The sequence below is a fragment of the Protopterus annectens genome, chromosome 5.part0 (genome assembly GCF_019279795.1).
Source record: "Protopterus annectens isolate FY-2018-M chromosome 5.part0, PAN1.0, whole genome shotgun sequence".
In the NCBI taxonomy this organism is placed as follows: Eukaryota; Metazoa; Chordata; order Ceratodontiformes; family Protopteridae; genus Protopterus; species Protopterus annectens.
The window spans coordinates 1403352755-1403370452 of NC_056735.1; the positions used below are offsets into that span (position 1 = coordinate 1403352755).

The following is a 17698-nucleotide window of genomic DNA, read 5'->3' on the forward strand; positions in this document are numbered from 1 at the left end:
TAGAGAAATTAAAGACAAGTATAATACAAACAAGAACTGCAATATTAAGTGGGAGAAAAAATGGGGTTATGGCATATTTAGATAGAGAGTCAGGGGAAAGAAATTGTATGAAGTAAGGAAGCAAGTGAAGAAAGCGGGAGTAAGGAGGTGCACGGTATGAAAAGGTAATTGTTCATATTTAGGGATATAGTTTATCCTGGGGTTGAGCAAGAACAGATCCAGATTTTGACTAGGAAGACTTTCAGAATGGTTTGAAAGGATGGGAGGGAGGATATTGACCTGATGGATGCAGATAAGGGGTTCCAAGCCTTAGCAACACAGTAGGAATGCAGACCATGCCAAGCAAATTTGATAGATTTGTGGACAGAGGAGTTTTTGGTCAAAGGATCATAATGACAGAGAGGAGTTTTTGGTCACTAAATTGTAATGATTGTGTGGGAACACAGTGTTATTTAGTGTTGGGCAAGCAGATAGATGCTGGATAATATTATAGGTGGCAAGAAGCTCTGTATAGGTTAGATGATGGGGTAGTTCTAACTAATTTAGGACTTGGGTGGCCTAATGGTTAAGGTGTTTGCCTTACAAACACAAGGTGCAGGGTTTGAGTCTCACAAGGGATAATTGGCTAGGCTTACAATGGCTCGCAAGGGCAGTTAGCCTAGTACTAGCCTATGAGGAAGAAGAGCTAACAGGTTTACTGCTATACAATGGTGGGTTCTGAAAGAGGTATTTGCTGCAAATTTAACCACTTGTTTAAGAAGCTGGTAATGACATATTTGTTTTGCTCTAAGTACTGTCATTATAAATTATGAATGAAAGTTCTAATCATATTAAACCTGTTTTGACTTTTCATTTATGTATTTGCAAAAACGTATATGCTTGTATACACTTATTTATTTAAATGTGTTAACGAATAGAACATTGATCCAAGAGGACCTATTTCAAGCTCAGCCCAGAAGACGAAAAAGCAAAGACATACACTATAAATAAAAGATGAAATAGCTGTAAAACAGACAGACTGAGTTAAACAATAGTTATTACTAACAGAACAAACTGAACATAAGGTAAACATACACGATTATAAGAATAAATGTTGTGAAAAAAATGTATAATGCAAAGATGAAATGTAGGATTAAGATGTGAAGAGAGACAAGATGCACCACTGGGAGGAATGAGAAGCTCTATAATGAGACATACAGAAGAGAGAAAGAAAAGAAAAAATTAGCTATGAAAAAATGAGAATGCTTAGATATTTGAAGGTACAAATGATGAGAAAAACAAATCGATAAGAGGTACAATGGTATGCTACTTTTACAAATGACATTATTTCTTGTCCCTAAACCATTCACACTTTCCATTGTTTTGCAAATGGGTTTTAAGATTATCTGGAAGTCTGAGTATTTGTCAAGGATTCTAATGGATGCAGGGAAGAACTGCCAGACTTTGGTGCCCAAGACAGAGAAGTTGTTGTTAGTACACGGCCATGCAGTGTTACAAGGCTTGGAGGGGGCATGGGGAATGTCAGGGTGTAAGTTCTTTATTTTCTTGATAAGCTACCTGAAAGGAACAACAATAGTTCCATATTTAAAGCATATATTACATATCTTTAGTATCCACTCGGCTTTTTCTGAGGGAGTGCAATGGTGCTCTGTCTAGGGTGTTGAAGTAATACATTGTAATATTAAAGTTTCAGGAACTCCAAGGAGAGTTCTGGTTTCTTTTCATCCTGAGCCAGGGGTTATATTTAATTGGGCTTGTAGGACACTATTTTTCGATGGCTTATCTAGAAGGGAGGTGGGAAATCTTCTATACCCAGAACAGTGGTTTCTGCATTTTTAACCTCATGCACCCAATGCTGAATTGTTTAGTTTCTAGTGTAAGTATGTATGTTTTGTGTGTATATGTATATACACAGACACACACACACCATATACATTCATCTATACAGATGCATATGTCTATATAAATGCAAGTATGGTACAGACATTTTATGATTATGGGTAAGGGTTTATAATTTTTGAGCAAGTGTAACATTAAAAGTCTGTAAAATATACAGTACCATGTATTTTACTGCACTTACTAAATGTGAATATGTTCTTTTTTTGCAGTTTTTAAATGTGATATGTAGTTGTTTATATATGGTAATTACATATTTTGTGCTGTCTTAAGGTTAAAAAATATCACCCTTTATTACTCCATGCACCCAACTATCAGGCAGCTTGAGCTGAGCTGACTAAAAGACAAGTTTGGGCACCAAGCCCAGCCCTTCAGTGCTTTCCTTCCAACAGAGAGAGGGAGGCTAAGCCCTGAAAGGACAATGCTAGGGAAAAAATAAATAATTAAACAACACACCAAAAAACAAGGGGTATGAATGGGAGGGAGTGGCTACTGCAGCGGTGATCATTCATTCATTCATGATTCATCTGCTGTTATGGTAAGTTTACTTACAGAACTGTACTATGTTCATCATACTGATCACTGCTGTTGCAGCCTTAACTGTATGGGTAGATTACCTAAGCTTACTACGTTTGAGAATTGAAAGGAGAGGAGTCCAACAGCCCCTGGAAAATGGTCTTTGTAAAGCCTAATCTAGTTCAAGAGAAGGAATCAAGCATATAGTGCTTTGTAAAAATATGTACAGAAGACCAAGAAGCAGCTTCTAGAATACTAATAGAATCCAGTCCTTTCTAAAAAAGCCATACACAAAGCCAAGGCTCTGGTAGAGTGCACCTTGACCCTGCCTGGAATGGCTTTGTTGTGGTGAGTATAACAAAAGGTAATAGCCTTAGACAACCATTTAGAAATAGTCTATTTTGCCACTGGTTGCCCCTGCTTACCTTCACAAAAAATAAGCAAGTGATCCAAAGATCCGAAAGATTTAGCTCTATTGAGATAATACCAGAGTTGTCAATGGACACCCAAGGTAAGAAGTATCTTTCTCCCTCATTTTTGGATTCAGGAAAGAAAACAGGAAGGAGAATACTTTAAACTCAGATACCACTTGAGACATAAAAGAATGATTATTTTTTAAAGAAACTCTGCCCTTGTGGGATATGAAATATGGCTGATTTACCATAAAAGAGTTTGCAACTCAGATACTCTCCCCTGGCTTACGCCACCCAAGAAAGTTAATTTCCTGTGCCTCTGTCGAGCAGAGCCACAGAGGTGATCCCCGGGGTATATTTCCTATTTCCCATCCACTCATCAAGATTTTTCTTGAAGAGTGCTAATGAGGAACTTTGCTTGACATAGATGGGTAAGCTTGTACCAGAGTATAGGAAGTCTCTTCGACAGGAATCTATCCCTCCAGTATGTCCTGTTTATTGTGGTGACAAGGTTTAGGTCCCTAGAGCATGTAGCTCGGAGGGATTGGGATTTCTTAAGGTGTAGCCATGTCCAACAGCTCTGGGTTTAACATGCCTTTATATGTTAGGCAGAGATCTCCTCGGAGTAGGAGATATGCTACAGAGTAAAGCTGGAGATTTTTTTGAGACAGTCAGTGTAGGGCATCTGTTTGAGGCCAGTAATCCTCTTTGTGAGGTACTTATTTGGCCTTTCCAGCTGCTGCAGATGTCTTGTGAGGTACATTCCAAAAGGGCTGCTGTACTCTATAATGGGTCTAATGAGTGCAGAGTAGAGGGGAACAATGACCTCTTTTTTCCCGGATGAGAACCCTTTTGTGATGAGGTGTGCCACAAAGAAGGATTTCCTGACTACTGTGGCGATGTGATTATCAAGGGAGAGACTACTGTCCACCAGGGTCCCAAGGTCTCTTATCACACATTCAGGATTAAGTAGACTGCCGTTTATGTGGCAGTTCATGAGTACAGACTTTTTACCAAAGTGGATGGCAATGCACTTTTTGGCATTGAGCTTGAGGCCATGCCTCTGACACCAGGCATCTGTCACAGTGAGGCGGTTCTGTAAGATGTCCACATCATTTGGGGACTCTACTATGGCTCCTAATTTGCAGTCATCTGTGAACTTCATTAGCCAGAGGCCTTCTGTGTTGGCCTGTATTTCAGAGAAGTAGATACCACACAGGAGAGGTCCCAGGACTGAACCCTGCGGTACTCCACTTGTCACTGGTTTGAAGTCATATTTGGAGTCTGCAACTTTTACAGTGTGGGTTCTGTCAGTGAGCCAGTTGGCAACCCATCTTGTGACATAGGGATTTATACCTAGTTTAGTGAGTTTAGCTATAATTCCAGAATGGGGGATGGTATTGAAAGCCTTGGCGAGGTCAAGATAGGTTGTGTGAACCACCTTACCCTCGTCTACAGCTTTGGTGACTGCCTCAAAGAAGTCGATCAGGTTCAGAAGGCATGATCTGCCTTTCACAAACCAGAACTGGTACCAATGTCTTTGTTTATGAGTTCCATGATGATACGTTCCATGGCCTTGCAAACCAGGCTCCTCAGGCTAATACGGCGATAGTTCCCAGGATCAGTGGTGGCTCCCCCTTTGTGGAGTGGGATAACATTTGCTGTGTGCCAGTCAGTGGGCACAGAGCCTGAGGTGAGACTATGACTGAACATGGTGCTTAGGTGGGGAGCGAGTTCGTTCTGAAGCTCGTGTAAAATGCAGTCTGGGATGTTGTCCCGTCCCATGGATGCTGTGTTTTTGGTTTTAGAGTGCAGCTTTTACCTGCATAGATGTGATTACAGGGACTCTGTATTCTTCCTGTATAGATATAGGCCCTTTAGGGGGTGAGAGGGCATAAAGTTAGCAGTGAACCTATCTGCCAGGATGTTGGCAATATCAGTTGGTTCTGTAATTTTCGTGCCATTGTGCTGTAACTCAGAGCAGATCTGGGTGTTGCCATTGAGATTCTTGACATAGCTATAGAATGTTTTGTGGTTGCCCTTAGAATCAGTGGCAATTTTGTTTTCGTAGCTAGCTTTGGAGGATGTTACAAGGGATCTCAGCTTCTTACTGAGGCTGAACAGGCAGCTCCTCCACTCATGGGATTTTACTCTCTTTTGCAACAGTTCCTTCCTTCCTTCTGTTGTAGAGTTTGTTTATGGCAGGTTAAGAACCTAAAATCAGCCAGGTTAGCTGGGTTCAAATGGAGCAAAACTAACATCCCAAGGAGGGTCCACTGGTTTTCTTGGAGGTCTCTTATGCAAACCCTCTTTCAAAAATATTTTGACATGAGACCCATTGAAAGGGGAGGATCCATGAGCACACAAGCTGAAATGAACCTTGATAGAGAAATAAAAAAGGCTATAAGATAGTAACTCACACAAACATTGTCAAACCAGAAAATAACCAGATCTGAATGGATGTGGATTCTGTTGTTGGCACCAACTAGAAAACCATACATTAGCTAATTGGAAAGTTTTTTTAGTAGCAGGCTTTCTTGCCTCCATTAGTACCTGTTGCACATCCTCAGTAAACAGCTGCCTAAAAAGAATTAAGACCCTATCATCCAGGCAGTCAACTGAAGATGACTGATGTCTGGGTATATCAAACACCAGTATTCTTCTGCGAGTAAATTCAGTCTGTGACAATGTCTGTGGTAATTGCCACTAGCCAAAAGAAAGGAAATCATGGTTGCCTGTGCCAGAAGGGAATCACCACAATGATCTTGGGGGATGCCTTCTGAATCTTCAGAAGTACCATGGGTATTAGTGGAAAGGGATGAAATGCATACAGGAACATTTCTAAAGGAAAGACATCAGTCTTTTATGCCTTTTTGCATTGAGTATGGGAACAGAATATTGCCAGTTGATTGCCTCCTCTCCGAACAAAGTGGTCTGAGAACTCCCCACATTACAATCAAATCTTGGAAGACCCCCTGATCTAGTTTCCATTCATGAGGGTCTGCCCTGGTCCTACTTAGCTTATCTGCCACATAATTTTTCTCTGATGGAATGTAAGATGTCTGTATAATGTGACTGCGTTGTGAATATATCCCAAGCTAACACAGCTAGCCTGCAAAGGGGGGTATGAACAGTTACCCCTTACTTGCTGATGTACCACATGACTGTAGGGTATTGTCTGCAACCACTTGAAGAGGTCCAAAGACAGCTCAGAGAGCTGAGTGCCTTGATCAGGGCAAACATTTCCTTAATATTTATGTGCTTGCATCTATCCTATGTGTCCCACACCCCAATGCAATATTATCCCTCTTGAAACTACTTCCCAAGCAAAGTTCAAAGTGTCGGTGGTGAAGAAATGCTTTGGAGCAGTGAGGGAAAAAATAAAGTTGGACTACAGCAACAGTTAACACCTGAAATCAAATACAAATAATTTAGCACCTAACTGCAGTCAGTGCAGTCACCATAGTGTTGTGCTTCCCCACACAAACACACACACAGACACATGTGCAGATGCACACTTACCTAGAACTCTTGTGAAAATATTCATTCATACTTTACTTATTGCTTTTGTTGACTGGAGTAGCCCAATTGGGTTATGGTAGCCTCTTTTCAATGTAGGCCCAAGAAGGAAAGCTCCAGTTACAAACGGGCAGCTTTATAAAATAGAGAACAATGTAAAGCTTACAATATGGACATATAATAACTGGAAGACTGCTATACTATACAGAAAGCACAATGCAGCGGATTCGGATTGGGTATCTGACTGTAACCATGGTACATGGAAGCCAAGAAACTTACTTCAACAGCAAAGCCTGAGAGGCGAATCTTGGTATCTATGTTGACAACACATAATGGAGAATTATTATCAGACAGCTGATCATAATTCTTTGTACAGCATTGAGCTTCACTTGCTCCATGTACTACTAGAAAAAAAAAAGCATGAAGTGTATTCCTAGCTTTCAAAGCTCTAAGGCACTTAGCAAGCGCTGCGAAAAAGACATTATTAACACATCTTGTATTAGGAAAAGAAAGTCAAGAACAAATTACTGGTATGGACAGCATGCAGAAAGAAAAGTCTTTAATTCTGCTGCTGTTGTTTGCAGCATGACAGCTGACCTTAACTGTTTAAGCAGGGGTGCTTATTTTTTTTAAGGCTGCTTAATATTGGGTCTTGTGCTACAGACGAACTTAACTGGTTTTGTATTTTCTGTCATATTGGAGGTAATCATTGCACTCCATGCACTACAAGTAAAAAGAATCATTACAATCAATACATGAAAATTTTGGCATACACAGTGAGGTTTAAAATGCCAAATTACAGTTTTACATTTATGAGTAAAAGAAATAAGAGTTGTAAGAAATAATGAGTAGAAACTAGAAAAGAGGGGGTAATAATAGACAGCAAGGAGTAGGTGAGGAAATGTGGGCAATGTGTATATTTGTTAGATGATACAGAGAAAAAGAAAGTTGTAGTGAAGTTGAAGTAGATGTAGAAGATAGGGAGCATAAGGTGGAACTAGTAAGATACCATGACCAGCATCACTGACCTCCAAGAATACCTCTGTATGCACTGACAGTATTGCCAATGTTTCATTTTTCACTGAATTACTATGATTTATGCTGTGAGCTGTGAAAAAGCTTTTGATACCACATAATATTTCCTACAATACCCTAAAAGAAGAGGGTTGTAACACCTGCAGAGTTGTAGCTTCCAGATTCTCCCCCACAGTCTTGCTTAACTGTTTAAAATCATCAGCAAATCAATCCTGTGGTTTCGCTCTCATTCATTTGCAACTTAAGTTGCAACTTCAAATGTTTAGTAAGTCAAACAAAGCAAAGCATAGTAGCAAACTCTACCTATTCCTTCATACCATGTACGCCATCCTTTTCAAATCAGTCTTATATACCGATATTTAAGAACATATAAAAGCACCAAGTAATGTGCCACACTTTTTCATACCACACATATTGATACCAAATCTGAAGTGCATCAAATGAAAGCTTTTTGAAAAACATACCTCTCAACTGTCCCTGATTTTACAGGGCTTCCCTCAATTTGCTTCATATTTCCCCCCGCCCTTCATAAAATATTACATTTCTGGCAAATCACCAAGGATAATAACAGTCGATCAATAATGCCAGACATTACAGCTTAATACTTACTGTTCAGGAAATGTAAAATGATGTAAAACTTATTATTCTACTAACTTTTTAAAGAGAATTAGATTAATATTTAAAACCTGCCCTGGTGGATGTACAGTGGCAAACATGAGGTGAAGTCATGGGGATGTCATCCTTATCATAGCTACAACTGGCTAGTCCTGAACAAATTCCAACAATACCACAAGCCCATTCACAAATGATTGCTTCAAAGTTGTATATTGCTGTAATCTCAATGCAGGGTATCTGCAGATTTGGATAGTGGCTTGTCCAAAGAATCATTTTCAACCATAACCTACACATCAAAAGCAGTGTTGCCAAGTAAGCAATGCAAGACAAATTATGGATTTCATCACAGGAAAGTGTCTGTACTTTTGGAAAGTGGGCATCAGAGCAGTACAAGAAATAAATGCTGAATGTTGTTTTAAATGCTAGGACACTGGGTAAAATACAATATGCAGCAAGTTCCAGCAATTCCTTTGGCATTCTGTACTGAAAAGTGTAGCCAGAAAATTTCATTGTATTACTCTCAGCCTCACTGCTCTTGACCCACATATACACACATTTTATATATATATATATATATATATATATATATATATATATAGATAGATAGATAGATATCACACACATTACTGTATCTCTTGTAACCCCTACAACTATACAAAGTTTGTTTGAGGAAGTTCAGGTCTAGCACCAAGCAAAATTCTGTACAACTCCATGTTGCAGACATTTAAAGTTCAGCTTTTTAGAAACTTAGCGGCAAACCAAAACAGTCATGAGAGAAATTCAACTCATTACGGTACTCTGGCTACACCCGCAGTAGTGAGGACCTTTACAGAGTTTGTGAAGTGCAGTTGTGGTACACTATCTGTATTTTGAAGACGGGGTGTTTCTGAATTGCCCTGAAGGTTTAGTTCATGCCTTTCTATCAAGTACAACAAAGCTGATTATATAGAATTGCTAAATACCCAGTGCTAAAAGCAGACATATTAAAGCAGTAGTATCTGAGCATTTATTTTAACTCACCTTTTGGTAAAAGTAATGAGTTGTGTAATCGTAGTAAATCTGGGCTGAGACATGTTTAAGGTTCCTTTGGTTAGAAAAGTAACGAGGACCATAAGCTAGCAATAACCGAAAATAAATAAGAAAAACAGCAGAGCCCCACAGTGCTGTAGGTGATGCCATGATACACTCCGTAAAGCTTCGCTTCCTTCCTGATTGCTACAAGTGGACTGTGCAAGACAGCACTCCTTTCTACTAGTGGGTGGGGACCAGTGACAGAGAAGATGCAAATTAAATAATGTCCAGTATGTCCAGATTTCAAGAATCAACTTGGACAACAGCCGCTGATCACTTAGATTTTGTAAGACGAAGGAATAAATCTCTGCGCTTCGAGTTGGTATATTGCTCAAACCGCACCAAAAAACAGCCTCTAACAAGTACGTGAGCAGTCTGAATCAGTTGTAAACACCAGGAGTTGGTTACGTTAGTTAGAAACGAAGCCCGTTGATTTCTCATCCCAATAATGATACTCTATTGTACTCAGGAAAGACTTGGGGAAATTACCCTAACCATGAGAAATCTCAATGCGGGAATTACAACAGATATTATTGTACTCAGTTAATATCTACATTTCAAACCCCAGTGGACACGATTTATATAAAAGTAATGTGTATTTAAGGCACGTGGCTCTGTACTGCTTTTATATTTCGGTGTCCCTTACTCATTAGATACAGAATTAGAACACCTGACATCAGCCTCACAATTTAATATTTCCTACGAATTAAAACATAACACTCAGATGGCAGCTGTAAAACCAATGTATATAAACACCTGGCAACGTACAATACACTCCACTTCCGTTATCCGGTGATTGGCTGTACGCAGTATTGTTCGCGTACGCCACCATCCATGAAACCCATAGAGCTGCGAGCAAGTTGATTGGGTAATGCTGATGACGTTAAATTTTCAGGAAATTTGAACACTTTGTTGGTGAGTCTGAATAAAACTTATTGTTGATTTGCATTTTTCTGCTGTTTATATGCTGATGATGAATTTGATATTTTTGCAAGAAGAGGCGGCACGCAGCCAACTACAGTTAGATGTCTTAATTGTCATATTTTTGTTCGAAGCTTCTGTTTTGGTAGAGGATGGGCTTTCTTTTTGTCGTAGAATATCTTAATATGCCTTGCTATAATAAAATAATTAGAGCTAGGAGATAGAACAGCAAGTCTGACTTTTTACCACCAGAATTAGGGCCGACAAAAACAATAATATGGGGGAAAAGGGGTCCATATTTGGAACACTTTTAAAATAGGCTGACGAATCACATCTGCAAAGCCGTGAATCTCTCTTAAACTAACCAAATTAGCTATGGTGTTGACTATCGTATATGACTCGATTCAGGCAGTACTGCTTTGTTAAGGGTACCGTACATCCTTTTTAATGAATCTGGTAACCTTTACGAGTGTAATACAAGCTTTGGACAGTGGTCATGCTATACCCATACAGCATGTTTCAATCTGGCTAACGCCTTTGCTCCCCTACCGTATACTAGCATAATACGCATGTTTAACAAAGTCCACATTGATCCATGTCCAGTTAGTCACGGATAGCAAATTGGCTGAGGGATGTAACCCAACTTGAAGGTGACGAGTGGTGATCCTTAGGGCTGTGTGCTAGGTCTAAAGCTATATGGGCTATATCCTGCCCAGGATATAATGGTTGTGCAGTCTTCAAAAGTGTCTGACTCCCAGGCTGCTGTGGCATGACCTCTAAACAGAGAAAACAGCAACCCGCGTCCCAAAAGTACTTTACTTTTTTGCCACCTTCCAGAGTTGTTCTGGGCTTTCACAAGATCGAGTGTCTGTTCTGTTCTGATCTTCCATTGCTGACAGATCCCTTTTGGGGAACCCTTCCACACAAGATTTTACATTTTGTCTGCCTTTTGATTTAAAAATGGTACTAGGTCTTTTTAACTAGATCTCTATTTGTGGGAATTTTATTTTTACCAGAGACATCTTAATACACAGGATATTTTTGAAATGGGCTAATCATCTGTTTTGGACACTTTTTTTGTGGTAGAAATGTGCTGCTTTTATATTTGTGTCTTTAGATGAAGCACTTAAGCATTTGTTGTGGGGGGGTTAAGTATGTTTGGTGCTTGTGTACACTTCGTGACCACTTATCTTCTGACTTTCTTCTTTCAGCTACTCCAAACCTGGGGAAAAAGTATCCCTAGATATCTAGGGACAAAGTCCTATGGTTCCTTCTACTGCTGTATCTAAAAAGAAAAATGTTAGGGGTCCTTGATTACTCCTTGGGCTCACTCAGTGCTTTAGCCTCTGTGGGTAATTCTATAGCGGCCACAGTTTGTTCCTGAGATCATTCACTAGTTACCCCTTTGGTGTAATCCCCACTGCCACTGTTTGTTCCTCAGATCACTCACTAGTTACCTGTCTGGTGTAATCCCTGTTGCCATTATGGACCAGGGGTTAGCCATGTCCACTGCAACCACGTCCTTTGGTCATGGAAACTTTTTTGGGGAGGTTCATCCCAGGGTGGCCAAAGTAAGAGATACAGTATTTCTGTTAATCAAGATGAATTACCTTGGTTAATTGCTTATTGTAGGCTTGGAATCCTCTGGAACAGCAGAGAAACTGTTAAACAAGATGAATTACCTTGGTTAATTGCTTATTGTAGGTTTGGAATCCTCTGGAACAGCAGAGAAAATGTGAGTCTGAATCATAATTCCAATACTCCAGAGGATTCTAATAAGGATAGAGACTGGGCTTTATCTGTGTTTCCTTCACATGTGTCTGACTTTAATTCTGATGACAGTGATTTTTCACTTTCACCTGTAGAGGAATTTTCCTTAACTGTGCACAATCAATAGGAACGGGTGGATGTTCTCTTTTTTTGAAGGAGATATGATGAGTGGATATGCCACACTCCACTCCTATTCCTCATATTATGACAGCCTTGGAGGATGCTTTTGAATTGGCCTGTGATAATTCCGATGGAGAAAATCTTCAGTCTCTAAAAAGGCAGAGAAACTTTATAAAGTTCATCAGTTTAACAAGTATCTGTTTTCACATTTCGAGTCTGACCCAGCATCTGTTTGTTTCTTTTCCAGCTGCTAACCAATACTTGGTCAATTCTAATCCTTCTGATAATGATTATAAAGCCTCTGACAGGTTTGGGAAGAGAATCTTTTCTTCTACTTTAGCCTTCAGAAGTTTGCACTACCAGGTTAATATGTTGTCTTGTGCTGATTAGTTTGAGGAACTTTTCTGATTTTGCCTTTGGAAAGTAGGTCCTTTTATGAGTTCTATTATTGCTGCTTTTTCTCAAGTTGTTAAACATTGTTTGTTTAAGGAGTGTGTATGACTGTGTTTACTCCTGTATCCAGGGCTACAGCTACTGTTACTGTGAGACTTTTTGCCTGAGTATGTGATTGGACTTTTTCAGGATGTTGAATCTGACATTTTGAATTCTCTTTTGGATAAGAAGGTTTTGTTTGGTCCTTTTGCTTTTCGTGTATTCAAGCAGTTTGAAACCGGCAAATTGATGTATTCAAGCAGTTTGAAACCGGCAAATTGATTTGGGGGTTAAGATTCATCAGCCCTCTTTTCCTAAACCTGTTAAAACCCCTAATTCTTTTTTTTTTCTTCAAAAGCAAGCAATCCCAACAAGCATCTGGCAAGCAGAGCTATAAGAAAAAGTGTAATGAGGGATCTAATATAAAAGGGAGGGATCCTTTCAGAAGAAGGGGCAGGCCTCCACTTCAGAATGATTATTGAGCATTCTCCCCTCCTCACACCATGTCTTTAACTCTATCCCCTCTAACATTAAAATTGACTTTGTCAAAAATGAAACAAATAACCCTTTTAAGATTCGTACATTCAGGGGAGAGTGTGTGTATAAAGCATTGATGGACATGTGATTCTTAATATCCCTAAGATGTTCCTGGACCCTTTGCCTGAGGTTCCTTTTAGTTCTACCTATGTAGAATGTTGTGCATGAAACTCAGGTTGTCAAATACACTACTCCCACTGAATTACAATTCACATTTCCTGGGCAACAAATGGTACGACAAATATATTTGACAGTAATGTGTGATGTATCATTTAATAGATCTGCAAATAGAATACATGCCACATTTTGACATTTTTGATCTGTACCTGTCATTACTGGCTAACCTCAGTTTTAACTAGCTCTTTTACATTTCTGCCCCTACTATACGTAAAAAGGGGGTCTTACCTAATTTCTGTTTCAAGCTCTTTAGTGTTAGAGGTTACCAATCTCTTTATTTATATGCTTCTTTGTTGTAAGTAATACCAAATGCTCCTGTCTTAATGACCATGCTTTCCAGTTTTGAACCTAACTCTGTAAAAGTTGTTATTGCATTTTCGGGCATGCCGGTCACCTCTATCCCGAAGATAATACCCTTTAAAGTGTTCAAGAGGTCTTGTGGATAATCTTTCAATAAACATGGGAATCAAATTGTTCGATTCCACTTGAAAGTTAATGTCATCAGTGATAAGTCTAGATAAGCTGACCAGCTGTTCTTTTACAGTATTTCTTTCTGAAAACTAGGATGACAGCTGCTACAGTGTAAGTATACATTAGAAAGTATGTTTTCTAAAAATGGTTGAACAGTACCTCTAATTTGACAATTCTCTTTAGAGACATCCAAATAATTTATAACATTGGGGAACTTGGTATGGGTAAAATTTAAATAATCAGTAATACTCCCTAAATAAGATAAAAATTCAGCTAAATCATCTCTGTTCCCTTTCTATAAAATAAGGATGTCATGTAACACCTGAATGTAAATTATTGGAGACATACCTCCCTGGACTTTATAAAGAGAGAAATGATGGAGTTGAAGAACCATGTTTTTGAAGCACATATGAACCATCTGTAAATGTACTAAGAGAATACAGCCACGAAAAAATGAAAGAATTCAGCACAAAGCACTGATACCACAAACATGCCACCAATTCAAAGTCCCATACCACTAAACTTTATTGCAGAATACTTGAAATAAGATAGTCTTATTTAAACTGTTCTGCAATAAAGTTTTGTGGTACCCTTTTATCACATTGCTAACTGTAGGACCTCCTCTATGTCCCCCTCAGCCCAGGAAGTGTATACCTAGATTATGTGCAAGTTGCAGAACTAAAAATGTGGTGTATTTAGCTGAGTGCACATCATGCCAAGCATTTTATGTTGGGAAGACTAACAGAATGTTAAAACAGTGCATACTGTAGCATATGAGTGATATCGGATTATGTTTGAGAAGTAATGCTTTATATCAACACGTTGAAACAAAGAGCATAGACTTCAATTTATGGTGTTGTATATTCAACAAGTTAGTATGAGGGGAGGTGACATTGTATATAGTATGAGTTAAGATGGATAGCTGATTTGCAAGCTAATCATACACCTGGACTGAATGCTTGTATGCCTTTAAAACCCTTATTGAAGGGGCATAGGTTCTGCTATTGATTTTAATTGGTTGCCATTTGCTTACATATGGTTGATTTTTAACTGTTTTTTAGATCTGATGAAGAGCTAATGCTCACACTTATCTGTGTGTTAAATAAAGTTTTAACTGGTCTTGGTGTCTCCAGTGGATTTTCTTTTTATCCTTTATGGTATATTTTACCACTGTGGACTTTTGCTTCTTGCTTGGCTACTTTGGATTTTTATTGAGAAATAAGGCGTAGTAATTCTGCCACCTTGAGTACAATTTACTTACTAGCTATTAAGTACACTGCCTGAATGCCAGCAAAAAAAAAAAAAATTGAGAACCTGAAAGAAAATTAACTAGAAAAGGTGAGAAACTGCTTTTTGCTTAACAGGTGCAGGATTCTTCCCAGTCAGATTTTAAGATTTTTCTAGCTTTGGTACAAGAGATGGCTTCCAGTATTTCAAGGGGAAAATAATCAAATGTACTCGAAGCTGAATAAAATAAATGAAACATTAAATGAGTAGATTAACTCAAGTAATAAAAAGTTGCAAAAACTAGAAGCTTTAGCTACCCATTTAGATGAACTGATAAAATAGCCAGCTTTTTGATTTCAACCTCTGATTTTTGCAGAGCATATGCAATGTTATTGGCTTGTTTCCTTTAGCAAATGTTCAGTGGAAGTTAAGTCTGCAGTTGAAGGCATTTGTACATTCTGTTCGTTTCCATGGAAATGAGTTGTCTGCATGTGCAAGCAATTAATCCTGAGAGTTCTGAGCATTGTTTGCTGAGGGGAATGCAAAATTTAAAGGTATAAGGGAAAGCAGTTCAGAAACAAATGAAGTTTAAAATTTATTATAAGTGACTAAGAACAGCTTCCCTAGCAGCCTTAATACGTCAGTGCATCGAATCAAACAACGTATAGCCAATACACTTTGGGCAATTGCTCCTATCAAGAGGGCTAAATTTCATTTTTTGACCATGTATACATTTTTTGTGTTCTAAATTAATACATTATAATGTGCTGAAAATGTATTTAGTTTTTGTTCGAGGGTTTTCAGTAAGACTTTTTGTTTTAATGTGACATAGGTTCAAAAGCAGATGACAACGAACAACTGTATACCAGAGCAGTCTGCCAAACATTAGTGTGCACACGTAACACAAACTTTGGAAATACGCATAATAACTTATCGCAATGGCTATGCTAGCTTTACTTTGGAATGCAAATGGCCTTATGGGTATAGACAAAAAGCTGAGAGTATTAAATTGTGTATTATGGACATCTGCAGTTCCTAAATGCTTTATTCCATGAATGGGTTTTCTCAAATTATCTATGGTATGATCCCAGTTATACTCATTGGGGTAATATATAATTATCGACCATGGAATGGCTAAAGGCCACTGTATAACCAAAAGTTATTTCCAGTACAACAAATTGACTAGGTTTAAAATGACCCACAAGGGCAGGTAGGCTAGTACTTGTCTGTGAGACTATGACTGCAGAGTGCAAGCAGCAATGCTACAGGAAACACATTTGGAAAAACATGAGCATATAAATTTGATAGAGAGCATTTCAGGATGGATGTTAAGCAGAATATCAGGAACAAAGGAAAAGGGGAGTAATTCTACTAATTGCTAGAGGAGCATAAGTAGTGATGGGGGGGGCTGGGATAATAATGATAGATTTGTGGTAGCAAGGGAGGTGGATTACCCTGACATATGTTTATATTCCACCAAAAACTGCTATTACAGAGCTTAAAAAAAATGGGTAGAAATATCAGCTTTTAGCAGGGAATATTACTTATAGGTGGGGACTGGAACTTGATTTACAATTGTGAGGATTTATCTGGTGAACATAGAAGGGAAAATATAATAAAAGATGATAGATTTCTGAAGAAACTTGTGATAATATTTGATATGGAAGCTGTGACTTCAGTAGTAGGAGCTCAAATAAAATGTATATATTCCAAAGGTACAATAACTGGGCTACGCTAGATATAAATTATATTTTACAGAAACGTGTGTATTTAATGTAAAGCTTTGACACACATCCAAAATGTGTGCATTTAATGTAAAGCTTTGACACACATCCAATAACTAAGATAAAAATGCATGGTGGTGAAATAAAAATGAGAAACTGACATTTTCCCACCAACCTGTTAAAAAGAGGACTTTAAGGAATGAGTAGTTGAAACTATTCGAGAGTTAGTAAGGAAGATAGAAATTTCTTCAGAAGTTATTGCTAGTGAGTATAGTAAAATGAAATTGGTTTAAAAATAGGATATAATTAAAAAGATGGTTAAGAAGTAATAGGAATTTAGAGGGGCTGACCAAGGTTAAAGTATTGCAGAATGTTGTTGCCAAACTTGGAGAACCTATAACAACAAAAACAACAGGAGATCTGTACAGGTATTGGAGATATTTCAGAAATTTTATGAAAAGTTGTATAAAACAGAGATTTATGGAAATCAAGAGAGCACAAATGGAAATATTTTATGGAAAACTTAGGTATTCCATGGCTAGTGGTAGAGGCAGCTTAACAATTAAGATGGGAGGAGATGAGATAAATTGTGATATTTAATCAGTAAGAAAGTCTCCAGGAATGGGTGGTATTCCTGTGGAAGTTTGGAAGTTAGGAGGAAAGAAAGCAATAAAGATCTGTAAGGTTCTGCTTAACAGTATTTTAAAAGGAGAGGAAGCTCCAACATCCTGGAAGAAAGCTGTGGTGGCCGTAATACTTGAAGGCCATCACACCCAGCTTCATATAGACCCATTTCAGTTTTAAATCATGATTACAGATTGTTTGCCTGTAGTAGCTAAAGGTGTTGCCAAAACTGATGGATACAGAATAATTGTGGTATTTTGGAGGGAAGGTAAACATTTGAAAACATTAATAGAACAGTGATGATTTGGAAGAAAGCAGAATCTAAGTAAATACCACTATTCTTGATGCAGAATAAGGTGGGATTTTGAGTACGGCAATGGAAGCATTTACATTTCCTGATCTATCCTAATTGACCTTTATTATTGTGAGGGATCAGAGACTGGAAGGGTTTGTCTCTGATAAGCTGCCTGAATAGATGAACCAGACAGGTGTGTCCTCTTTCCCCATTATTTGCTTCACATACACAGCCGCTGGCAAAGAAAATAAGGGACTTGGACATTCAAGGATATATGGTAATAAAGACAAGTGAGCTTTATTTGCAGCAATTTTTTTTTATTTCTTATCGGGTAC

General features: G+C 38.4%; 2 protein-coding genes across 3 annotated transcripts in view; one reads left to right on the forward strand and one right to left on the reverse strand.

Annotated features, from left to right (window-relative positions):
- Positions 1-9753, reverse strand: part of LOC122801697 (prolylcarboxypeptidase) — a 755483-nt gene extending 745730 nt beyond the window's left edge. The window contains exon 1 of the mRNA XM_044071210.1: positions 9015-9753. Within this exon, the coding sequence (XP_043927145.1) occupies positions 9015-9173 (159 nt within the window). The 5' untranslated portion in view covers positions 9174-9753. The remainder of the gene's footprint in view (positions 1-9014) is intronic.
- A 144-nt stretch (positions 9754-9897) lies between these two features.
- The window catches only part of DDIAS (DNA damage induced apoptosis suppressor), a 189563-nt gene continuing 181762 nt past the window's right edge, over positions 9898-17698 (forward strand). The window contains exon 1 of one of the 2 annotated variants that reach the window (XM_044071209.1): positions 9898-9980. The gene's annotated coding sequence lies outside the window, so the exon portion shown is untranslated. The remainder of the gene's footprint in view (positions 9981-17698) is intronic. The other variant, XM_044071208.1, reaches the window with a different exon arrangement.